General features: G+C 42.8%; 1 protein-coding gene across 1 annotated transcript in view; it reads left to right on the forward strand.

Moving 5' to 3' along the window:
* Man2a1 (mannosidase alpha class 2A member 1) overlaps positions 1-26,354 on the forward strand; it is a 151,549-nt gene that overhangs the window by 118,888 nt on the left and 6,307 nt on the right. The window contains exons 17-20 of the mRNA XM_027397752.1: positions 8,061-8,194; positions 11,197-11,338; positions 12,758-12,891; positions 18,713-18,916. Of these exons, the coding sequence (XP_027253553.1) occupies positions 8,061-8,194; positions 11,197-11,338; positions 12,758-12,891; positions 18,713-18,916 (614 nt within the window). The remainder of the gene's footprint in view (positions 1-8,060; positions 8,195-11,196; positions 11,339-12,757; positions 12,892-18,712; positions 18,917-26,354) is intronic.

The following is a 26,354-nucleotide window of genomic DNA, read 5'->3' on the forward strand; positions in this document are numbered from 1 at the left end:
CAGATCAGGGTGGAGTGATTTGTGAACTGTCTCCCTCTTTGAAAGGCACCTGAGACAGGAGCATGTCAGGAAGCCAAAAGGAAGGGGGTTGAGAGTGTTCTTGAGTGACAAGAGGGTTCAGTTCTCTGCTCTTCTGTCCTTAGCCAGGACAAGCCTGGGGCGTGGGGCAAGTACCAAGGAGACTGGGGCGTTGAGCTCGTGTGTCATCCTCCCAAAGGTGCTGTATCTTCTTGTGTTGTTGATTTAAAGATGAGAGATGTTTGCTAACTTTGTTGGGCTTCTTTAAACCCTTCTTCAAATGAGTCATTGTTAATTGATCTCATCCTAACTAAAATTTGAGAATCCACTTTTAAAGCTCTAGGTTTCCTGTTTTGCGTTTGTTTCTTGTTGTTATGAGGATTATTGAAAAGATACACACAAATTGGAGACTAGTACCATCCTTATAAGTAGTCAATACATAATAAATAGTTATCAATCTATCATTTTACCAATAGAACAAATGATGTATCATCACTTTTGTGAATTTGGGAGTTGGAATGAGATTCCTAAAAGTTGTATTCAGGAAAGCAGGTGTTTTTTTGTTTGTTTGTTTTAATTCATAGAGAAGTAATCAGTATAAATATTTATAGATCCAGAGGTCAGCAGCGCCCACAGAGAAATAAACTATACAGTGTAAGAACTCTTGAGAGTTGATGTGGAGAAATCATAGCTCAAGTGGGAATTATCGCCATTTTGGTTTGTTGTTCTCAGATACAGGCTCAGCTTTAAAAAAAATGCATAGTCACGGAAACATTTACTTTTTGCAATAATGTATTCATGTTAACTCATCATGATAAGAATGTTCACCCAGGTGTACACACTGAATTAAGTAATGTGCGTTTATGACTTTGTCAACTCCCAAAAAAGTTCAGAAAAACAACAGTGTTGCAACTGTGTATACAAAATAGGAAAAAACATTTTTATTGATTTTCTATTTTAAAGTTAACAATATAGTGATAGATTTCATGATGGCACTCTCTTACATACTTTGTTCCCATTGGTACCACTTCCTGTCCCTCTGCTCAGCACAGCTGTGGGCGTCACCGGGCCTGGGAAGGAGGGGAATGGAGGACAGAGAACAAGACTCTGGCCACACTTGAAGACGGAACAATCTGTTTGGTGCACTGTTGTTCAGCTTGCTAGGAGAGATGGCACTGCCCCAGAGCAGGAGCAGGCACTTCCTGAAAACAGTGTCTTTTAACCCCTTCCTGAGCACTTCCTAGCACACTTCTGCCCATGAGCTTGTTTTGCCCTGGAGGACATTCCTCCTATGCTGTGTCTCCTGCCTGCAGTTGCTGGGACACATTGGTCAGGGTTTGTGCCTGAGAAGGAACTGCAGACCATCTGGACACCAACACTCTACTCTCTCCTTCCGTCCCACTGGCTGGTCCCTCCCCTTCTTTCTGGGTGTCCCTTCTGTTCCCCAGGAGTACATTCCAGTACCTTCTCTCTCTTCCTCCCCATTAAGGTCCTTTTATTCCCTCTCATAGTCCCTTCTAGAATCTTGACCTCTCACTCATTCACACCTGGTACCCACATAAGATGGAAAATGTGGGATTTTCCAGCAAATCCCATGCTTGCTTTTTTTTAAAATTCTTTTTAAAAATAACTGAATAAATTTCCATTGTGTCCATGTATCACATTTTCTGTATTCATTCATCCATTGGTGAATATCTGGCCTGGTTCTATTTTGTGACCAGTACAACAATACACATGGAAGTGCACATATACCTGTCACAGTAATTTTTTATAGTTTTGGTAATTTAAATTCAAAACATTCTGAAAATTTCAGAGGGAAATATTCAAAGTCAAAAGTACTTATTTTTCATGACAGCCCCTGGCACCCTGATTCTGTTGTGGAGCAACTGCTTAGTCCCTCTCAGCTCAGATATGGGTGGAAGGCAGTGAAGACAGTTACGACCCCAGTGTCACAGTGTTTCCTGAGCTTGGGGAGGTGTGTGTGTGTGGGGGGTAACAGTTGATGTGGCTGCCCCATCTATGGATGAACACACCCAGTCACACACAGTCTCTCATGATCAGCACTTTGAACAGTTCTGACTCTCTGACCAGGGTTGGGAGCAGCACAAATCTATAGATATAAACACAGATATTTAGAAGGCAGTGTAACATGACTGTTTAGTAAAACAACACCCTAGGTGTAGAGCATATGACCTCCCCTACCATGACTTTTGACTACGTTTACAGTATTAGGCATGTATTTCCTTGTATGGAGCAGATCTCAAATCTAATCAAGGGAATGGTTGGTGTTCTGGTTACTGTAAGTGTCAACATGGCACACACAGCCTCAGTCATTTAAAGGAGAGCCTCAATTAAGGAATTGTCTAGGTCAGGTTGGTATGTGGACATGTCTGAATTAATAATGTAGAAGCCCACTGTGGATGGCACCATTCCTCAAGCAGGTAGGGGTGTGTGTGTGTGTGTGTGTGTGTGTGTGTGTGTGTGTGTATCTACACATGCATTACATATGTATAAAACTAGCTAAGCATGAGCCAGGGAAAAGTCCCACAGAGCAAGCCAGCAAAGCAGTGTTCCTCCATGGTTTCTGCCTTTGGGTTCCTGCCTTGATTTCCCTCAGTGATGGATTGTGACTTGCAAGTGTAATATATGAAATAAACACTTGCTTCAAAGTTGCTTTTGGTCAGTGTTTTATCACAGCAACAGAGAAGTAATCAGAACACCACTGTACACTGTCTTTACTCCAGTGCACCAGAGAGTACATCCTGCCTGCTGGTCAATATTGTAACATTCAAGAGTCAGCACTGGCTAAGATCACTGATGTCTGTTGTCCCCCAGAATCCTATGTAGTCCCTTCTAGTGCTATAAACTCTAGGCACCAGGGACAGTTTCCTGGCCATTTCTCTTTATGCTGCAATGAAAGTGTGTAGTGTCTTCAGCATTAAGGTTTCCCCACCCATGGTGGGTGTTATTCTTTTGTTTAAAAAGAAGAAAAGAAATGCTGAGACAGACATATTGACTATAAGTTTATTATAAGGCCCGGCAGAATGGGGAGACTAAGAAGAGGAACAGGGGTAAATGGCTGACCGCCATGGCCGGTCACCATAGAGAGACAGAGTGGGAAACAGAGAGGCGGGAACAGAGAAACAGAGAGTGTAAAGGGGCAGGGACTTATCTTTTAAAGGGGTCCTCTGCACCTGCGTGCAGACTTAGTTCCCATGGAACCTTGGGCTGACCAGGGCACTGCCTGTTCCACCAGGTGACAGGGGCAGGCCAGCATAATGCCTGAACCTTTCAGTGGGCAACCTAGAGCAATGGCAACCTCTCCCTTAATGTACGGTCACTCCATGTCCCAATTCTAGTTTCCTGGTTTACACATGTACTCCAGATTGCTTACATACATACATACATACATACATACATACATACATACACACACACACACTCACACCTGAATGAATAGGTAGGTAGGTAGGTAGGTAGGTAGGTAGATAGATAGATAGATAGATAGATAGATAGATAGATAGATAGACAGATGATAAAACAAAAAACAGATTTGAAGCTAGGACCCACACAGGAAAGGACATAGGACTATTTTTTTTTTTCTAGGTGGGTACAGGCCAGTTTCCCTCTTCCTTTCTTTGTCTAATCACAGAGTGAAGGCCACTTGGTGAGATACTGGCTTCTTGCTGGGAAGTGGGCAGGGCTCTCTTGCTCTTCTTTCTATGTCCTTTCCTCTTGTTGCTGTATCTGATTGGGTGTGACAGAGTGCTCTCTGATTTAGCAGCGTCTGTCCCTTGGAATGAATACTCTCTGTAATTCTGAACTGTTAGGATGAGCTGATGTGGAGGAGATGGCCCACACTGGTCTGTTCAGGACCGAATGAGTTCTGGCAAGGATGTGACAAGGGCGTAGGGAGTGGTCAGCAGGCAGAGGAGACATAGTGGCCACCATCATTTTCACTGATGGGAACTGGGGTCCTCCTGCCATGCACAGAGTCTTTACATCTCTGGATGTTTCCTGGCCTCACCTTCAGACCCAGGGCGCGATAAGGACGGCCTCCAGATTTACTCTCTCAAGGAATATACATCTTAGGCCACTAAGCTAATGCTTTAGAGGATTCATATAAATACAAATAGCAGTGTGTACTCTTTTGCCATACGTTTGACACATTGTGCATGTAATGTAAAGCCTGTGGAATGGTTCTGCCCCATGTGTATGTTCATGTGTGTACATGGACACGTCCACACCTCTGGAAATGCACAGAGTTGTGTTCGTGTCCATTTTCAGCCTAAGGTTTATCACACTATACAAGTGCACAGACTCTCCCGGGCCCTTTCTGCCAGGAGAGACAGCTGTCTCATTCTTTTCCTGGGCAGCTACTGTCTCCCATAGCACGGTGGTTTTCCAGTCATATTTCCTTGTTGACAGACATCTGGAATGTTCTCCCATGTTTTGTTTTGTTTTGTTTTTGTACCCTTAGGAGTGGTAGGCAGAGGACATGCAAATGTGTGCTTCCTGTGCTAACAGCCCTGTTCATCTCACTCCTGAAGTGGGGAGGATCACTTCCTGGGCCTGTGGACAAGATCAAGTGTAGTTCAGTCAGTAAGAACTGCAGTTGGAGCACAGCTCGTGTCTGGGCTCATTTTTAAAATAAATATACTGCTTTATAAAAAGCTTGCGATGAAAATCACTGAAAACAACCAGACCCAACCACTATATGTCTCTATGAACCTCTCTACCGTTGGAATAGCCAGGGTTTTTAATACATTTAATTTTCTTGGCTTCTAATGAAAGTGGCCTTTTAAAAATAGGGCTTGGGGATTTTTTTTTGTAGAGGCTTGGGTGCTGGCAAGCCTGGTCTCTTAACTAGAGTTCAGCAGATCGCTCTTGTGCAGCCTATCAGCTCAACAAATACCTCCCTTTCCCACCCTTTTCTCTCCCTCCTTCCCCCCCTCTCCTTTTCCTTACTACATCCCTGCTCTTCCCACCTGGTAGCCAGCTGAAGGTCTTCTTTCTACTCAGTTCCTGCAAGCCTGGCTTCTCCTCTCACAGACCTCTCTTCCCCGTCATCCGTCTGCCAGAGGCATGGTGATTGAGATAGGTTTAGCCCTGATAGCGTCAGCCTTGGTACCATTAGCAAGTGGCTCGTCCCGAGGCTGAGGGTCAGGATTAAAGAAATGGCCTGTGAAGCACACAGCAAGGTTGTGCCAATAGTACATGGCGATACCGCCGGCTGCCTCATGCAGTCTCGGCTTGTGCCTTCAGTCATCGACGTTTATGTACGGGGTGAGGACCACACGTTGCCCATGGTGAAAATCACTGTGTTTCCCCAGGTGTTTCCACTTCATCACAGGCCAGCTTTGTCTCCTCCCTTTGATGAGGGAGGGCTTTTCTCCCTTGGCTATTTCTGTTGAGCCGGAATTCAGCCCTCGGAGTGCCCAGAGGTTAGAACTGGACTGTAAGCATGGTGAGATAGTGTGCCTGTGGAAAGCTAATGGACTCTGGGAAGAAGACACACCACTGAGGCAGCGGAGGGAGACTTGTTGGCCTCTGCATTGTTTTGTGGACCACTTTGTACCAACTCTAATCTTGCAAACACTCCCCCTTCTCTCTGCTTCAAGAGGGAAGGTCTTAGTTAGCACTTACTTCCTTACTGCACCCCTCTTGTGCCTTTGTTTGTCCCCCTCTTTAAGGGGGCCTTAAACCTTGTACAATTGGAGCCATTTTTCTTTCCCAAGATTACAGGAAACCTATGAGAGCTTTAAAAGCCCTGGCTGCCCAAGCCAGAGAGAACCACTTTGGTGAAATTAACCATCTCACGGTCATTTATGCAGAGAACCCAGACCAGTGGTCTGGACCTGCCCCTGGGTGCCCTCCATTCACCCCTCACTCTGGAGAAGCTCAGAGAACAACTGACACAGAAGAGGGAAGCTTGCCCGCCCTCCTTCCTACTCACACACTCTGGTTCTTCATCCTCTTTGAGGACTCAGAGCACTGATTTGCTTTTATTGCAGTTATGGGCTTGTTTTTGTTTTGTAATAGGCATTTTAAGTTTGATCTTATTTTAGAGCATTGTCCTGGTTCAGAATTTAAATGAATGGTCATAAGCATTTCTTTTAAGGGGCTTCAAGTATTTGTTGCCATAACAGGATCTGAGCATAGTACTGGTCTTGAGAAAGATGGCTTTCTCGGTAGAATAATTTATCATTGCCAGAGGTAACATGAAATTATTAATTTTTTCCTTAAAGCATGTTCTTTGTAAATGTTTTCTGGAGAGACATGAATTGAAATTAATGATGTTCTCTCTTGTTAAGACTTCATTTTATTTCATGTATTCTGTTGACCCCGGAGAGGATAGCTAATCTAGAGAGAAGGAAAGATAAAACACCACTAAAAATGCTGCAGGCGCTCCTGGCGACTTCAGTTAACTTCCTGTCACCATCTGCTCTCCTTCATGCTACAGGAGCACTTGTGTTCTTGTTGAGGGATCTAATGAGGGTTTGGGGTGCTGGGGATTGAACCCAGGGTCACACTTAGGCTAAGCTTGCATGTGCTCTACCACTGAGCTACACCCCAAGCCCCACGTTCTGTATTTGGGTGTCTTAGGTTTATTAGGATTCCACATGCCTTTCATTTTAGTTTAAAAACTCTCTGGTTTCTGCAAACATAAGAAAAGTGATGTATATCCTAGCTCAGAGACGATTCTGTTGTGCTGTGTAATACACACATGCATTGCACAGGTGCACACAAAGGCACACCTACACATACTCGAGCACACACACAGGCAACACACACATTAATCTAACCTGTCAATAGTAGAGGAGGTAGTCTTTCTTTTAGGCTGACTGGTTCATAGTTCTGACTATGGCCATTAAAAAAGGTGTGCGCCCTCCACCCCAGCCTTCGTATTCTGAGAGCTGAAAACATGTGAACCTGTAGTTGGCGTCAGGAGCAGTGCTAGAGTTGAAGAACCACTTGTATCAGAAAAAGCTCTATGAGTTCCTTGCAGGTTGTGTTGGTGGAGACTTGGGCCGTCTCCTGTCCTCAGCGCCGTACTGTTACTTGCAGTCTGTGCTGGCTAGTTTCATGTCAGGTTCACACAGACTCCGGAAGAGGGAACCTCACTTGAGGTACTCCCACCAGATTGCCCTGGGGGTTGGCCTGTGGTGCGTTTTCTTGATGGATGATTGATGCAGGAGGGCCCAGCTCACTGTGGGCACTGCTGCCCCTCTGCTGCGGTTGGGTTCTATAAGAAAGCAGGCTGAGCAAGCCATGAGGAGCGAGACAGGAAGCAGCTCCTCTCCATGGCTCCTGCCTCCAGATTCCTGCTTCAAATTCTTGTCCTTCCCTTCATGATGATCTGTGATAGGCCCATGTAAGCTGACATAAATCCTGTCTTTCCCATCTTGCTTTTAATCATGGTGCTTTATCACCACAATAGAAACCCCAACTAAAACATGGTTCTTAATTTCCGGTGTATTTACTGACATCCGAAGTGCCTGAGCTAGCTCCATGTACAACCTTTTCCACAAACACCACACACCCGAGACTCCTTTCTGTGACTGGTGTCGCTTTCTGTACACAATCCGTTCTTTTGGTTCCTGGGAAAGAGGGGGTGCTCAATTCTTCCCCCCCTTTTTTTTATGTAGTTCACCTTGTTAAAGAGTTTGCTAGAGTTTGCTTCTCATACTAGGGTCTGTAGAGAGGGTAAAGTCACATGGTACCGGCAAGGGAGGGCCAGTCTGCAGGGGCCTGGTCTCTCTCGCTTCATGTCTTCCTTCCCCCTGGAACTCATTGAGAAATATGTGGCTTGTTAGATTCCTGATTTGTCTCATCCTGTTATGGAATTGCATATACTCTTAAATGCTGTTTACAGTCTGGTATCAAGACAGAAAAATGTTAACTTTCTAACACCATTTCATGCATGAGGACTTGTTGAGAATCAGAAAGCAGGGAAACACATGTAAGTCTGAGAAGAGCTCTCTACACTAACTACATTTGGTAGTTGCTTTGTTAATGTGTATATATTGTCTTACATTTAGGGATAGAAGGACAGTCAATGGAAGTTTCTAATATTGTGGACATTCGGAATGTGCATAACCGTGAGATTGCAATGAGAATTTCGTCTAAAATAAATACCCAAAACAGATTTTATACTGACCTAAATGGATTCCAGGTAACTTTTTCTATGATGGTTGTATTTGTCTGTAATTTTTATGCACGTTTTTATTTGGTATATACAGGGGGTGTATATGTTCATGTGTGTAATTTTTGTACAGGATAATTGTCCAGTTAATTTTGAGTCATTTGAAAAATATCCCTAAAATTGAAAACTATTTCTAAAATAATACCAAATTTTCAGTCATTTATAGGTTCTGCAGTCAGATTTCCAAAGTTACAACAAATCTTTTGAGAGAGATCATGTTTTTAGAGTGTCTATTTGTAAAAGTTTATTTTTTTCAAATTGAAAGCTAAGGCCTAGAGAGAGTGCTTGCTTAAAGAAAACCGGGTTCAGTTCCCATCACCCATGTCAGATGCTTAAAACCTCTTGTAATTCCAGTCTCAGGGGATTGGTCTGTCTGGGCATCTGTATGCACATGGTACATATTAACACCCCCCCCCCTCACACACACACACCATCACACATATTTTTAAAAAAATAAATCCTAAAAATGAGAATTTGGTGACTATAAACACTTCATTAGAAAGGAAACATAGTTATGAAGAAACATCTTTTTTCTTCATAAAGAACTCATATATATATATATATATATATATATATATATATATTATTCCTCATGATATAATAATGGCATCCTTTAAGTTTTATGATAGTTTTTGAGTCTGTTAACAATGGATGGGAACACACATTTACACTTGCCTGTGTGTACATAGAGAAGTATATGCCACTGTAGAAATGTGGACTGCTATACATTTCATCAAAGCCATTATACAGCAACTATAAATACAGTAAGAAAATTAATTCTTGCATTTTATTTGTATGTTGTTGATCTTTTAATAGTACTTAAGAGGGGTCCTTTGAATTACCATCTTCATTTCTATTATTTTGAATGTGTGACAATGTGTCTTTGAATAATACCAGTAAAAACATGAGCATATTTTTTAAACATTAGCATTTCAAAAATTCCTGGCTATGAATAGCACTAATTTCACAACATATGCTTTTTACTTGGTCTGATTTTCAACTGGCTATAAGTGGAAAGGGCTGGATAATTTCCTCTTCTATGATTTCCTGCAAAAAAAGTTAAATTTAAATCTTCTCCAGAGAACAGAAATTGCAGAGTACACTTTGATTAACATGCTAATTCTACTCCAGCCCTTAGGTTTTCAAATGAAACTCTGATTCTATAACGATTCATTTTTCTTACATACAAAAGAAAGTATTTTCTTAAAATCTCACAGAAATAAGTGTTTGTATGTATTGGTGTATACATGAATAAGAAAACTTAGTCAAAAGTGAATTGCTAGAAATGTTTATCTTCTTTCCAATGATCAGACGAGATGCTGATATCATTTCAAGCCCACAGTGTAAACATTTCTTAAAAAATAAACCCTATTTTAACTGTGGAAATAGTAGTTCTTGGGCAGACGAAAGAAGACTCCCAGGTAGGAGGTGAGGAAAGTGAGAACGGGATTTCACGTGCATCTTTACATCTGTTTCTAGCTTTAAAAGATGCAGTCCAGTCAGGGTGCAAAGAGAGGGATTACTAAGAGCAATAGATAATTCTTTGATGGTAGCCCGCCTACCCCTTCCATCTTCCTTCCCCGGCTTCCCTCCCCCTTCCAATCCTTCCCTCCTCCCCTGCCTCTCAGCTTCCCCTCCTGCCCCTTTGTCCCTCAGCCCAGCTTTTTCCTCCCCCTCTCTCCTCCCCTCCTCTCTACCCTGTCCTAACTGTCATATTCCTTTCCTGTGGTTGCCATGCACTTGTATCTCCACAAACTGGGCATCTTAGCAGAACAGAACTTTGTCCTTTCTCTCTCTTGGAAACCAAGTCTCTGAAGTCGGGTTGTGTGCAAGGCTGTGTTCCTGGCAAAAACCCTCCCTTGCTAATTCGTAGCGTCTAGTTTACATGGGTGGGGTGGGGTCCCTGGCATCACTGGGTCTCTGGAAGGGCCTTCCTCTGTTGTCACATGTTGCTCTAACATTGTCACCTTATGTGTGTCTGTGTCCACATTTCTTTCTTACACGGATGCCAGGTTTGGGCCATGTCGATTTCTGGAAAGACACTTATCTCAAAGTAAGATCAGTCTCACAGGTCATAGTCAAATATGAATTTGAAGAGACTCAGCACAGCCAGCAGGTGGGGAAGGGGGCTGGTTGGGGAAGCTGACGGTTAGGTTTGGGACATGCTGGTCAGGACCACCCCTCCATTGCTGGCACTCAGCTCAGGTGACCCACTGTGCTAACTTTCTGCCTTTATTGTTTCTGGGTTTCATTTTAAACTTTGACAAGTTTAAAGAAGGAAATGGCATTTTTAAGTGGTATGAATAAAATCCAGTGACAACAGGGTCCTGAGGATATCAAATGCTTTTGGTAATTGACAGTCACTCAAAAGGTAAAATTCTAGTTTATGCATTCAAACACGAGGCTGCAAAAGCCCGGAGTTTAGAACTATCTCAATTTAAAATAAACAAGAGTAAACACTGAATTTTTTTAACTATAAGTATGCACTTTATTATAATATAATATGTTAGAGGATTTGGTGGCAAGCTCGGTGGTATTTATTAAAACTGATTCAAGAATAATAGATAGTTCTTGAATGGGGATAGAGAGCTATTGTGCTTAGCATTCATTACAAAAGCAGCATGTTAGATCTAGATGAGAAATGAATACTTAATACCTTCATAATTTGTTTTATGCAAATATGGGAAACTACACGACTTCTGCTGGGCATTTTTATTGTGACTTTAAATAATGCCTGTTTTAAAATCCAGACAAGTTCTACCTTTCACATTTAAAATTGTCTTCTAAGAGCCTTGTGGTTTCTCTGCAAATGATTTTAAAGAGTGTTTTAATTTTTAAATATTTCTTTGCTTGAACAAGAACAGAAGTTATGCCTTTTTCTCTTTGGGAAAGAGATAACTAAATAATCTTAATTTATGAAAGCATATATGTAAATAATACATTTATGAAGTGAGAATTGCTTGGCTTCATAGATTCAACCTAGAAGGACAATGAGCAAATTGCCTCTTCAAGCCAATGTTTACCCGATGAGCACGATGTCGTACATCCAGGATGCAGAGCACCGGCTCACACTGCTCGCAGCTCAGTCCTTAGGCACAGCCAGCTTGGCTTCTGGTATGTGTTCTTTCATATTCTGCTCTCAAAGTTCTAAGTGTATAATATTTCTGTGGTCAGATTTATTAATTATACTCCCATTAGCTACTCTTCTCCGAGTCCCACAAGTAGTTAACTTGGGGTTTTATGGGGACTACATGTGGTGACTGACTATGTTTACTCTTCAAATAAAGAGATGACATGCCACGGTTGTTTTTAGACATAAGCGTATTCATTAGTTTTTCATTTTGACAGAAGGCCTGAAACTACTTCAGGCAAGTGTAGGCGAAGTTTCTGTCCTGCCTGGTCCCACAGCCATTTTGCCCCAAACAAACACAGAGAGACTTTTAGTAATTATAAGCTGTTTGGCCAATGGCTCAGGCTTCTTACTGGCTAGCTTTCTCTCTTAATTATTAACCCATAATTATTAGTCTATGTATTTCTACATGGCCTCATCTTACTGGAGAATGCCCATCGTCCTATCTTCCCAGGAGCTACGTGGTGTCTCCCTGGTGGCTCCTCTCTACGTCCTCTCCCCAGAATTCTTGTCTGGTAGCCCTGCCTATACTTCTGGCCTGGCTACTGGCCAGTCAGTGTTTTATTCATCAACTAATAAGAGAAACATATAGACAGAAGGACATTCCCCCATCAGGCAAGAAGCTACATGTGGCTCATGATCTCTGACTTCTGTAATCACTTGGCTCTTGACTGTAGTGAGGTGACAGTGTGGTAGTTATGAAGAAGAATGAAAGAGACAGGGAGAGAAAGGGGAAGAGAATGAGCTGACTGAGGTCAAGGTCTACCTTTTGAGCTTTGGGCCAGTGACCCCTTCAGCCAGGCCTTGCTTGTAACAGCTCATTTATCTATATACATATCAGTGAGTTATCTGCCATTAATGAAGTTAGTTTTGATCTAGTCACTGCCAAGTGGCCCTGATAACTACGGGCCAGGCCTCTTAACACGAAGGCTTTTGGAAAATTTCATGTACAAATTGCAGCTGTAATTTACTTTTGCTAGTCTATCATGTTCAGAAATCTGTCTTATCATCATGATTTATTGGATTGGAAACCTCAAACTCTGCAAGTTTAGACAGTTTGCCTAAGTTTGCAAAAGTGATGCTGTAGTGTTGTTTTCCCTGATTGTGGTACTATGACCTGTCCCCCCAAGAGACTCACACGTTGAAGACCTGCTTCTGTAGCCACAGTGCTGTTGAAAAGTGGTTGCTAAGCAGTCATGGAGAAAAGCAGACATGACAGTGTTTTATGTCTTTCAGTAGCTACTTTGACCTATGATCAAAAGACAGCCCGTCATCTCTGTGTGTCTGGATCCTCTCCTCCTTGCAAGTTCAAAGCCAGGGACCTGGGTTTCTATTTAAGTGGTCCTCAGTAAATGTCTGAATAAAACTATCCGGGTTAGATTTCTTTGTCTCTTTGTTTTCAGGTCAAATTGAAGTCTTCATGGATCGAAGACTCATGCAAGATGATAACCGTGGCCTTGGGCAAGGTGTGCACGATAATAAGATTACAGCTAATTTGTTTCGAATCCTGCTGGAGAAGAGAAGTGGTGTGAACATGGTAGGAAACACTAACTAGCCTTTCTTATGTTGGTCGTTCTTTCTCCCCAAAATTCAAAGCGATAACTTAAATTTTTAACCCAATTTCTAATATTGAGATGTCCTTATAATAGATTTAGCTTATATTCATGAAATTTTTCAGCTAGAAACATTGAAAAAGAGCTACATTTAGGCTATTTTCCTTTTGTTTACTACATAGCCAAAAATAATTTCAAGGAAGCCATTTGGGTGAGATTATTTTCAAAGAAAAGACTGATCTATTGACCTAAGAATTACAGAATATAATATATTATTTATTTCTGTTCAACTATACAGTGTTCTCTCTCTCTCTCTCTCTCTCTCTCTCTCTCTCTCTCTCTCTCTCTCTCTCTCTCTCTCTCTCTCTCTCTCTCTCTCTCTCCTTTTTTGAGACAGTGTTTGTCTGTGTAGCTTTGGACCTGTTCTGGAACTGGCTCTGTAGACCAGGCTGGCTTCAAGCTCACAGAGATCCGCCTGCCTCTGCCTTTCAAGTGCTGGGATTAAAGGTGTGCACCACCACCACCCAGCATACAGTGTATTCTAAACCTTATTGACCATACCATAATCTAAAGCTTGTGATTTGAAAACAGACTGACTTTATGATATCCATAATCAGTATTTTTTTGTTTGTTTGGTTTTTGCTCTACATAAAAACCCTTCACTTTGTTAATCAGTGGGGCAGAAGCTGAACTACCTGTGAGCAGCCCTCGTCTTCTCATTGGTGTCAGTATTGACGCAGAAAATTTACCGTGGGCTTGTGGACCCCTCCTGCTGGGTCTTTGTCACCTAAGCGTGTCACATGCTTGTCACCACTTCTGCTTTAGGCTCACTGGTTTTCACTCAGTACCCCCTGCTCTGTGGCATCTTTGCACACGCCTTTCCCTGCTTCCTGTCAAGGGAATCCTTAGCAGTCCTGCAGACCAGAGCTTACTTCTTCCTCGCCCACATCCTCTCCTCTAATGTCCCCGAACTGTCCAACTCCCAGTGATGTTTGATTGGTTGACGTCTGTTCTTTTTCCTGCTTTGGACCATAAATTCCGTGAGAGTAGGCCTGTGTTCTTCTCTGCTTCTAGGATCATTTCTGTTAGGGGAAGGACTGGATGTGCCCTGTAAATGGATGCCCAAATGTGTAGGGAATGAGGCCGCAGAGCCTCGTGGGCTGTGCTGGAATTCCTGTGTGTCGCCTCAGGAGTGTCTTCCTTCCAGACTCTTTGAATGTGTCCACTTCATCTTCAGGCATCAAGGGGCCTCTTTGCCCGTGTAGACAGTTTGTGTCTACAGATAGACACAAATAGATCGATGGGATGAAAACAGGATTTAAAACAAACAATTTCATAGTATTTAGAATTAATTAGGAAAAATAATGAATATTCATTTTAGAAGTTAAAATTTGTATCAGCTCTTGAGACTTCTGGCCTTAATCACTAATAAGATAGCCCAGTTTTAAGAGCTAAAACTGCATGGGTTTTCTCTCTCCATATTGACACTAACATACAAAACTTGTGTTTACTACAGCAATAAAAATTTCATTCTAGACCTATAAAGCTTTCACTTAGAAGTGAAACAATTTGTTGATTCCATTCAAAACTCCTTGGATAGCAATTGATTTAAATTTGATTCAATATTTCTATAATCCTATGTTAGTTAAATTTCTCTTTTGCTTAACTATAGATTTTTAGGGCTTGAATCCATAGCGTCTTTTAAATAAAAAATGAACTAGAGAAGAAACTATACATTTTAATTTATAGTGAAATTGATTTAAAAGACACTTGATCAAAAAATGTTATGTCTCCAGTGGTTTAACTTCTCTAGAGTGTTTTTAATTCCCACTGTTCTAATGTTCAAAATAATGATGGTGAAAGAGCCGTGGAAGGCAGAGATGCCCAGACTCAGACTCCAGCAGTGGGTGCTGCTCCGGGCTCCCCTGCAGAGGCCGTGGGGACACAGATGTGGGGCACCAGGGGAGACAGTGTCCCGGCTGTTGTCCGACAGAGCAGTGGAAATTGTTTCTGCCATTCACTTCCTCGAGATTTGATTTTTTGGCGTCCTCCCTCTTTCCTGGCAATGAATGGAATTTCCTGGCAATGACTGTTGGTGTAGGGGACAGTAAGCCACGCCTGTTAGAGGCTGGCTACAGGTGTGCCTGACCACACCCTGATAGGCGTGGTCAAGGTGAGGTCAGAATGATATGTGAGGGGTTCTTAAGGGGTTGCAAAGCACATGGGAGCCCCCTTTCCTCTCTAGCCTCCCCGCCTCGCTGCTCCTGGCATGCTCTGGCTTGCGTTTGGCTGGTGTTTTTCTAATAAAGGATATCTTTATCCCAAGCTCCTTTCATTTCTTAATGTGCTGGAGATGTGGAAGCCCTGTGGATGTGTCTCTGGATGCCACGTCTCTTCACATAATGAAGCCCTAGCATGGAGCACTTACCAGCTTTAAGAGCAAATGCTGGTGTTAGTGGGAACCAGAATGCCCTGGTAAACTTGGGGACATGTGTCCCATTGAGCATGTCAACTCCAGCTGAGGGTTTTTATGTGGGAATGCTGGTCTGGTATAACTCAGAATTCTAGTTTCTGATCAAAAAGCAAATATCTGTTTAGGGAGGTTTGAGGGGGGTACCTTTTGTGTGTGGTTTTTTGTTTGTTTTTGTTGTTACTGTTTTTTGAGACAGGGTCTCACTATGTAGGCTTAGCAGGCTGAACTCTGTGTAGACCAGGCTGGCCTCAAACTCACAGAGATCCAACTGCCTCTGTCTCCCAAGTGCTGGGATTTAAAACTGTACCACCTTGCACATGCTTTTTGCTTTTTAAATCTGAATTTCTAAAGAGGTAGCTTCTAAAAACTTTTTACTACCCTGAAAACCTACAAAAGCATGGCTTATTAAATAAATAGACTTACTACCACACACTTTTATTAGGCTCCTACTGAGGGTCAGTTCAAATTGAGTAAGCAAAGATGACTTTCTATAGTGACAATAGGCTGGACTTTAGTTCACTGTGATAGAGAATTCCAATGGCAATAGGCTGGGCTGTTGTCCAGTGATAGTTAATTTTGTCATGTGCACCAGACACTGGGTCCCATCTACAGCACAGCCCCACAAACAAACAAACAAAAATAACTGAAGACCTCCATCTTACATGTAATTGATTAAGTAAGTGGAAGCCTTTGATGCTAGAAGGTCACATAACTCAAACTGGGCTTAATACAGGACAAAGAACACTTGGGGAAGTCCACCTGCTGATCCCAGACCACCACAAGCAAGGTTGCAACTCTGTGTGGTTGGAAGAGCACAAGCTGGAAAGTCTTTAATGTCAAGCTGCACAAAGAAGGCTAGACTCCCATAATCCAGAACCTTCCAAACAATAAGAAACCAAATGACGCTTTTAGAAGCGGTGTTGGTAACCGAAGGGATGACAGATCCATTTGCAGCTGAATCGAACAGGTGACACTTCTCCAGCACTTATGTTTTAGAAATTGAGCCTTCTCCCAAGACTTGGAATTTAGAAGATTAGATTGCCTTTCTAGGGGGCTAGAAAGTGTGTTGGTTCATCTATAAACATTCTGTTGAGCTCCTTGTTACTGTCATTATTGGAAAATACATGTATGGGGGACCCTTCCTGAGAATTTATTTACTGGTTAGCATTGGTATATGTCCCCTGTGCTTTTATGGAAAAAAGGAACTATACCCTTCTCTCAAATCTCTGTCTTTCGGAAAACAGTAAAGCTGCCAGTCCTTTAATTCTGTGACTAGTTGCATTTAAAACAGTTTCCTTTTACAAGATTTTGTCAAAGCACTTGTGTTTCTGAACCTTGTTGATTTCATGGGAGAGTCCATGGTGCTGTTCCTAGCTCAGGCCCACAGAGCAGCCTGTAGCTCAATCCTTGGGTTTTACCTTTTCAGCCTTATGTTGCCAAGGCTCATACTTGGAGCTCTTGATTCTGGAGCTGGGGCTAGGACCCATGAGTGGGTTTTGTAAAGGTCCCCATGAAGGGAAGTGTCAGGGTCCGGGGAACCCACCTGGCTTGGAGGATTGGTGTACATGCATAGCATTCTCAATAGAAGACTCATCAGTGAAGTCCTCATTGTCACTGAGTGTCAGTGTCGAGGGTGCCCCCAGACAGCACAAAGCCTGAGTGCATCCTGACCCAGGATGGACTGAGTGCCGCTTGACTCTGATGAGGCTGTAAGACTGTTTACCTTCCTGTTGGAATCTTTCATCTTCCATTACTCAAAACTGATTTTGTCAGCAATCCTGACCTAGATTATGAAGTTGTTTGATCTGGGAGTCCATTTAAACGCCTTGTGGAGAATGTGTCCTTTCCAGGAATGTTCTTCTGCAAGCATCACTAAATGGCTGGAGAATGTTATTTTAGGTGCTTTATTTAATCTTTATTTTAAAAAGGATGGGGAATTGATACACTCTAATACAATTCTTTCAGAACTAATTTTTGCCAGCATTTTAATACTGCAGTGTTCCTCTGATGCCGTTAAGTGTTTTCCTCTCCACGGTCTGAATTGTAATGAATCTTCTGTTAGCTGAGCTTCTGGTACAATGCGAGCAGCCTTTGCTGGCACCCTCCTGTCCAGTGCTACTCTGACATTCTGAATTATGAGCTCTGGATCTTTACGAATCTAGTCTTTTCACACAGATAGGTAGCCAAACCTTTAAGTCCTGCATCACACAGAAAGATGCAAAACCTGAAGATATCAGTCATTAAAAAGAAAAAATTAAACTTGCATAAACTGTAGCTGGTGATCAAACAGCCTGTCATAAATCATTTTCTCCTCTCTGTTCTTATGTCTGTTTTTACTCCTTGGGCATTATTAGCTAAGGGTCTATCTAGACATTGAGTTTTCAATTTTTTATGACATCTTGCTTGTGTATATCCCTAACCCTGGTAGACTTATTTGATGTTGGACATGTAGAAATGTTGCGTAGTAAGAATAGATACATCCTAGCAAAGACTGAAGTGTTTGCAAACTGTGCTGAGTAAAAGGGTACTATGTAAATGTATAGTAACTATATAATAAGATATAGAAGAGAATGAAGAAGTTGGTGGTAACTTGCCAAATTCAAAGAACACAGATGACTGGATGTCGCCAGTAGTTTTTATGTCCTGAACACATCAAATTCTTTTGAGAATTTTGGTGTGTGTGTGTGTGTGTGTGTGTGTGTGTGTGTGTGTGTGTGTGTGTGTGGTCTCATGTAGCTCATATTGGCTTCTAGCTCATCATTTAGCCAAGGCTGTTGTTTTCTCTTGCCCAGTGCTGGGATTACAGGCAGGTGCCAACACAACAAGCTGGTTTGTTTTGGTTTTGTTTTAATTGTATCAATTGGTAATGTTTAGGTTCAAAAGTTTTCTTTTTTTACCATTTATGAAATATAGTTTTAGATCCACATGCACCTTGTTAATGTGTAAAGTGAACTCTTGAGAATGTAATGGGTGACGCCTGCAGAAGGGGTGATGACAGTCAACCTTGTGTGAGATATGGGGACATTGTGTCTCTTGTACTTTGAAGGTTTTATAGTAGTCAAGAGCTTTCATAAAATGCTGTTAATTATAAAAAAGTGGAAATTGTTTTCAGTGTCTTGGGTATTAACTGGATGGAGGGCATGGTTACAACATGAGTTAGTGGACACTATTACTTTGCCTTCCATGGGCTCTATACTCTACTGTATATTTTCTGTGACTGTCATAGGTGACATACAACTCAGAGCAGTCATGTGGTTTTCTTTTTAAACTTTGTCAGACAATGAATTAATTTGGTGAGTGCTATGGTAAGCATTTTTGGTTTTTCTTGATAGGAAGAAGAGCAGAAGAGTCCAGTCAGTTACCCTTCCCTCCTCAGCCACTTGACTTCGTCCTTCCTCAACCATCCATTCCTTCCCATGATACTGAATGTCAAGCTCTCCTCACCCGCTGTCGAGCTGCTGAATGAGCTGTCTCTGCTCCAGTCATCTTTACCCTGTGACATCCATCTGGTTAATCTGCGCACAATGCAGTCAAAGGTAAACTCCAAAATATGTCTGCATCAAATTGTGTCTTTCCCTCTGCCCTTGGCTCATGGGTAAGGCAACAAGTACAACAAGCTTTGGAGAACCACTCAGCACCTGTGCTCTTGCAGAGGACTTGAGTTCAGTCCCAGCACCCAAGTTCAGGGGCTTACAACTGCCTATGAGTCAGCTTCAGAGGTCTGTACACACACACAAATACACAAATAAATAAATGCATATCTTAAAATAACCCTGTAAGTCATCTCCAAAGGCCTGCTTCACTGTCCTGGGCTTTGGGTACGCACACACACAAAGAGTAAACACACACACGTAAATAAATAATAATAATCTTAACATAACACGCGTTAAGCTTCCCTGTGCTCTGTGGAATAAGTACAAGGACTTCCCCTTTTAGCCACTGTGCTGTCCATTTGGCAGTTGCTCCAGTTTAGAGAGTATTCCAGTGTCGATTTATTTACTCTTCAGGGCAGTCCAGTGTGGTGAGCAGGTCAGAGTTTGCACCTTTTTCCATACATGGAAGCTAGTGCTGGCCTCAGACCTCATAATTAGAGACAGGGCCAGGCTCGTCGGTTCTCGTCACTTGTTTCATCTACTTCTGTTTGCTAGCCAGTGTTTCTCAAAGTTAGAGAAATGCTAAATGCTTCACCGTTTCTGCAATGCACGCTCTGTTTTTCATACCCTTTGCTTGAAAACATTGCCACTTGTGTTGAGAACGAGCTTTTCGGATGTTTGCAAAGGTCGTGGGAGGATTTATTAGGCATCCAGTTTAGCTGTTGGTGTGTGGCTTTATGTTCGGGTGCACAGGGAATGAGCACAGATTAGACGGTTGCTGTCCTTGCTGTGTGATGCTGTGGGTAGGTGCACAGCTGGATGTAGTGAGTGACGGGGATTCCGGGATATCTCCCAGTAAATGACTTCAGCTCACCCTAAGATGAGAGAAGGATTTAAGAATAAAGGAAGCAAACTGCAGACAGCCGGGAAGGGTGAATGTGTGCACTGTGGATGTTTAGGGATTTACAGACTTCATGCCCAGGATGAGGAACTTAGGCTGGGCCGGGAAGGATGCCGTGTGACTTGTAATAATGCAAGCATGTGCTGCTGGCACAGCTGTGTGTTTGTGCTGAAACACTTCCCTGGTCTTGCCCTGTGAGGCGAGCGCGCAGAATTTGTGATGCCTGCTAGGCGCTAGCGAGGCTCCGGAGGCCTTCGGCTCCTCAGTCCTTTGTAGTGGGAGCTTATGAAATGGGTCAATTCCAGGTATACTACCTCAAGCTTATGGTGAGAAACCATAAACTTGAAGTTATGTTTTGGAAGGTTCCGGAAGACAGACACTTGGGAAAGAGGTGGTCAGTCCTGGTGATGCTTGCGGTGCGTGACTGTGGGGCAGCAGTTGCGAACAGAGAGTGAGTGAGCATAAAGGAAGGGCTGAAAGGTCAGTGGCATTGTACCATGCCAGCATGGAGCCAGAGCCAAAGATGTGAGGCTTTCTTTTGTATTATTGGATCTTTTGGTGACAGTTTCTGTGTTAGCTTTGGACTCTGAGCTTGAGTTTTGAACAGTCACTGAAAGAAGAGCAGAGTCACTGGTCCATTTTAAACCTATAAAAAAGAGTTGTTGTTTTATCCCTTAACCTTTGCAAAAGAAAGGTCATCATTCAGTGAAGCCAGTGTAAATATTGCCTCAACAAAGTTGCTGCCTAAAAATGTATCCATTGTTACTCCACAAGTTGACAGAGAAGTGACAGTACAGTGCCACAGAAACCCAGAAAGGATCAGATGGGTGAGTCCAGAGGCTGGATCTCAGTACTGTGAATCAGTTTTCTGGCATTGGGTGCTGGTAGCATTCAGTGTACAGCAGTGGGATTCACTTGGAGACTGCAGCTCATTTCCCCACAACATACTATCGATGAGTATTGGTTTCCAAGTGAGATGCAAGGTTTGCACTGCAGTGTGTCACTTACAAGTTTCCAGGAGCTCCGAGGACTGCTTGGCCCGAAAAAGGTACTGGTCTCTTCCTCCCTGACATCTTTCTGCCCATTTTCCATCCTTGGCCACTCAGTTCTAAATTTCAGCCTGGTCATCTTAGCTGCTCGTGGATAGAAGAGTTAAGGGTTCGGGGAGCATTGGGAGAGGCCAGGAGAGTGCTCTCAGTGTGACAAGAGCCACAATGGCGGGGCGGGAAGGTGACTCTGTGGGTCAGCGTGCCAGGCCTCAGATCCTCTGAGTTGAGCTCATGTCTGTGGGCCTATAGATAGGGAGACTTTTGATCAATGTGCCTATCTCAGAGATCCTGAGATTTAATAAATACTAAATAACAATTTACTAAGACAGTAATTTAGATAAAATCAACATAAAATCACCTGGTAGCTCTGATTCTGAGTTCTGTTTGTGGCCTCAGAGGTGTTATTTGATTATTATTATTTTTTTTTTTTTTAGAGTGACTATTTCTATTTCCCTGAGTCCCAAACTTGCAAGAATTGCCCCATCGCCCGTTATTAGCAGATGAGCGTATGTTTTATGTAGGCATATTTACACTTGCATTTTCTGTATTTGCAAAGTGAGTCCATGCTGTGTTTGTAGGAGCTGACAAGCAGATGTCTCAGGAGCCCAGCCACGGAGTGTAGTGTAGGCTGGCTCACCCCAGCAGCTGCCTGCGACTTAGACTGTCAACCTTCTCACTCTGTATGCCGCCCCATCATGCTCACGTCTTTGAACTGCCCTCTCTTGATCATTCTGTCTTCTCCCCTTTACTGTCAGACACTTTGGGTGAAGCTGAAGTGTTTGAAGTTTGAAGGTTTGAAGCCTGGGTAACGGGAACGCCACCAAAGTATGCTAAGCAGGGAAACACAGGTCATCGGGATTGGACAACTCTTTAAGAAAAGGGTATTTTTGCAGAGGAGATGCTGGAAGATGCCTGTCTTAGTCACTTCTCACGGCTGTCATAAGACACCGTAACCAAGGCAACTTACAAGAACAGAGCATTTAATTCGGGGCTTGCTTGAAGCTTCAGGGGGTGAGTCCATGATCATCATGTCAAGAAACATGGCAGCAGACAGGCAGGAATGGCACCGGAGTAGTAGCTAAGAGCTCACATGTGTGACAACCATGAGATGTAGAAAGGGAAGCTAACCTCAAAGCCGCCCTGCCCAGTGACACACCTCCTCCATGAAGGCCACACCTCCTAATCCTTCCCAAACAGTTCCACCAAGAAACAAGCATTCAAATATATGAGCCAGTGGGGGTATTCAAATCACTACAATTCTCATGGGTTAACAGGTCACAAGTCAGAGTACTTAAAGACTGGACCTGCAAAATTAACCTTGGAACAGAGAGAGCCAGAGAGATAGTTGGCCCAGCATTCAAATTGGACAAGGTGACATTCAACTTTAATGCTTCAAAAAATAATGTGTAGCCCAGATTTTGTCAACTTACTCCATTCTTATTTATGCTTTGACATTTTCATTTAATTTGTACATATCACTCCATGTTCTCTGTGTGATTCTTTTTTATCTGTGGTTAACTGTGTTCTTGCAAAAAGTTAACCCATCATTTTAAAATCAGTGCCACTTTTAATGTGAAGCTTTCTGTCCTCACTTGTTTATGCCACCCCCCTCCCATAAATGGCACCTTGAGGTTTTTGTTTTTCCTTTTTTAAAAGAATTGATTGGTGCTTTATTGATCTCCCTAGCCTCTGGAAAGGTGAGAATTGAGGGGGCCGAATGTCCTTTGTTGTGCATGTCTTAAGAACAACTGCTCACCTTCCCTTAATATCTGCTATCTTATCTTGTTGATCAAAACCCAGAACTGTTACTGGGCATGTTAATGAGTGTCCTGAAAAGTGATTTTTTACTGGTTACTTTCTGTCTCGGAGTTGCAAGGAAGTGTAGGATTTTCCTCACTGCCAGAATACAATGGAGATGAGTGTTGTGTAACTTACTAAATATGTTTCTAAAAGTCTAAATTCTTGAAGAATCGGAGCGGTTTAGAGAAATTTTCCTACACGACATTTAGGGTATTTAGCTTAGTAAGTGAGCACCTTTGAAGTCCTCTGAGGAGGCTGTGTGTCCCTTGCTGGTTTTGGAGACTCTGGTCAGTTAGAGCTCATCCCTTGCTTCCTCTTAGCATAGAAACAAGAAGGGAGAGATACTGCTGAGAATCTCATGTTGCAGACTTTTCTTACAGAGGTGTAGTAACCATTGAATGGTCAGGCCCTATGGTTGCTGATGCAGGGTCGTGAGTCATCCTTGCTCGCTCTCTCAGACTGTGAGAGAGAATGCTTTGTGGGGGGCACTTTCTTGCATAGCCAACCTTGCTGATATTATGTTATGTCTAAGTTTGTTGGCCATCTTAAAGGTTATTGTGACATAAAGTGAGGTCATCCGTGAGGAGCATTGTGTATGCTGTCTGGCTTGTGTTAATCACATGTTAGTAATCCCTGTCACTCTCACAGCTTTTGGTCAGAGGTACTCTTCAGGACACTAAGCCAGCTCCCTGCATTTACTGAAAATGAATGATTATTCAAAACCACATGACTGGCTTGTGGAACCAGACCTCACTCAGATCCATCGTTCTCTAGTCCCAGCCTTGTCTGAGGGGTTCATTTTTCACTCGAGTTCTTCTTTTCCCCTACCACACCCAGTCAGAAGAAGAGCCTCACGGCCTAGTTCCATGAACGTTGGATTTCATCTCTGGAAGTGACTTTTGTAATGGATTTTTGAACACCCAGCCTGAGCTCAGTGATTCACCCTCCAATGTGACCTGGCCTAGTTCACAAAGACAGTTGCTAAACATAGTACTTGGTGCAGTTTTCATAGGGTATACATTTTCCCCTGTACCCCTCTCCTTCTCTAAGGTTCTGATAATAGCAACATGGTAGTGAATTTTTCTTTTATTTTGGCATCCATTTTCTTTCTCCAAGAGTGCATCGTGTAACTTCATGAATGTGTGAAAGTTTTCTTGAATGCATAGTCAAGTTAAATTCAGTTTCCCTACTTTTGTGATTAATGTTATCTTATTGAAAAATATTTCATAGAATATATTCTGATAATTCTTTACCCTCTTCCAACTCCTCCTACATTCTCCCCAGCCCCCAACTCATTCAAGAACTCCATGCCCATTCTCTGTCTCTTTAGAAAATAGGCGAACACATACACACACACACTCTCTCTCTGAATCAGAAGCTATTATATACAAACAAAAACCCAGTAAGATTAAAAAAAAATTCCAAACAAAGCAATATGAGACCAAAAGTTACAAAATGCTGCTGAGTTTGTTTTATTTTGGCATCTGTTGCTGTGCATGGAACCTGCTTTGAAGAGCATCAGTGCAAATAACTTCTTGATTAGGGTTGGGAGCCCATGGCATCTCCCCTTCTCAGCACAGGGACTGGGTTGACTTGATCACAATTCAGGAAGTCGCTGCTGTCTGTGACTAAGGGTTTAGTTGGGGCAGTCATTTGCCAGTGTTTGCACATGTCCTCTCCAGAGTGCTAGTTCCATGAGGGAGTCTCAAGCCTACCCAAACAAAGCAAAATGGGATTAAAAGTTTACAAAACACCATTGAGTTTGTTTTGAGTTGGTGAACTACTCCTGGGCCTGGGCTTGCCCTGAGGAGTGGTAATATACCCAGTGAGACTCCATTGGAGAAAACCGAGTTGTCCTTTGTAAGTGGTGTCAATTGCAGATAGCTTCTTGGTTAGGGGTGGGGCTGTGTCAACCTCCCACTCTCAGCACTGGGAGCCCGTCTGACTTATGCAGGCCCTGTGCGTGCTGCCATAGTCTCTGAGTTCCTATGTGTGTCGGGCCTGTTGTGTCTGGAAGACACTGCTTCCTTGGAGTCCTCCAGCCCCTCTGGCTCTTACAGCCTTTCTGCCTCCTTTTCTGCATAGATCCCTGAGCCTCAAAGGGAGGGATTTGATAGACACCCCCCACCTCCAGACCGAGTCCTCCAAGTCTCTCACTCTGAACATTGTCTAGTTGTGGTGTTTGCAGGAGGCAGCTTCTCTGCTGATGGCTGAGGGAGGCCCTGATGTATGAATAGAGCAGAATGTCCTCAGGAGTCATTTTATTGCAGCATCCCTTTAGAGGAACAGTAGTTTATGAATTTATGAGTACGAATTTAAATGCAGTTCAACTTCTTCATGCTCAATGAGATATACAAGTATTGCCTTCAGCCATAGGGCCTTACCTTTGGTTTGTGGAGGGCAACCAATAGCCTGGCAATCGCTGTGGTGTTTGGGGTTTTCCATAGGGCTCCTTTGACCAAAAGAATCAACAAGATGTAGCCCATTCCTGGCACTGGAAGTTTCACGTGGTGGTGAAAGATGTCTACTTGGGGCATTCTCTCCTGTTATTTCATTTAGATTTTCGTGTGTGTGTGTGTGTGTGTGTGTGTGTGTGTGTGTGTGTGTGTGTGTGTGAGTGTGTGTGTGAGTGTGTGTGTGTGAGTGTGAGTGTGTGTGTGAGTGTGTGTGTGAGTGTGAGTGTGTGTGTGAGTGTGTGTGTGTGAGTGTGTGTGTGTGTGTGTGTGTGTGTGTGTGTGGTGTGTGTGTGTGTGTGTGAGTGTGTGTGTGTGTGAGTGTGTGTGTGTGTGTGTGTGTGTGTGTGTGTGTGTGTGTGTGTGTGTGTGTGTGTGTGTGTGTAGTATTCTACAGTACTAGGTTAAGTAGCTTTTATGAATGCTCCAGAGAATTAAAAATGCCACATATTTTAGGTTAACAGTGACAAGTGCTTCTAAAAGAGTGTAATTAAGAAGGCATCTAACCTGTGAATCCACATATAGACACTTTGGAGCTTTGATATATAACCATACATATATAATTGGAGAGCTCTCTTATTCTTTAGCTACAAAGTTATAGTGCCAGTGGGGAAATTTATGAATATGAACTTCACTTGTATTAATTTGTAATGTTTATGAAGTTGTCACCTATTTTAATCTGATGAATTTCTTTAAAAACACAAATAGCTGACTTGGCAAGGTCATCCTATATCAAACATTGAACCACATCTTTTTTTTAATCATTTTTTCATTTGAATTAGAAACAAGATTGTTTTACATGACAATCCCAGTTTCCTTCTCCCTCCCGTCCTCCCCTAGTAGCCCCTCCAACTAAAACCCTACCTATCACATCCCCTTTCTTCTACTCTTCCCCTGACTCAACCTTTCTGCTCCCTCATGACCTCTGCACCCTTCCTCTTCTTCCCTTCTCATTCTCCTAGCTCCCTCCCCCCCTCTTCCCGTGCTCTCAATTTGCTCAAGGAATCGTGACCCTTTCCCCTTCTCCAGGGGACCATGTATGTCTCTCTTAGGGTCCTCCTTGTTTAATAGCTTCTCTGGCAGTGTGGATTGTAGGCTGGTAATCCTTACTCTATGTCTAAAATCCACATATGAGTGAGTAGATATCATGCTTGTCTTTTTGTGATTGGGTTACCTTG

Source organism: Cricetulus griseus, chromosome 2 (genome assembly GCF_003668045.3).
Source record: "Cricetulus griseus strain 17A/GY chromosome 2, alternate assembly CriGri-PICRH-1.0, whole genome shotgun sequence".
Lineage (NCBI taxonomy): Eukaryota > Metazoa > Chordata > Mammalia > Rodentia > Cricetidae > Cricetulus > Cricetulus griseus.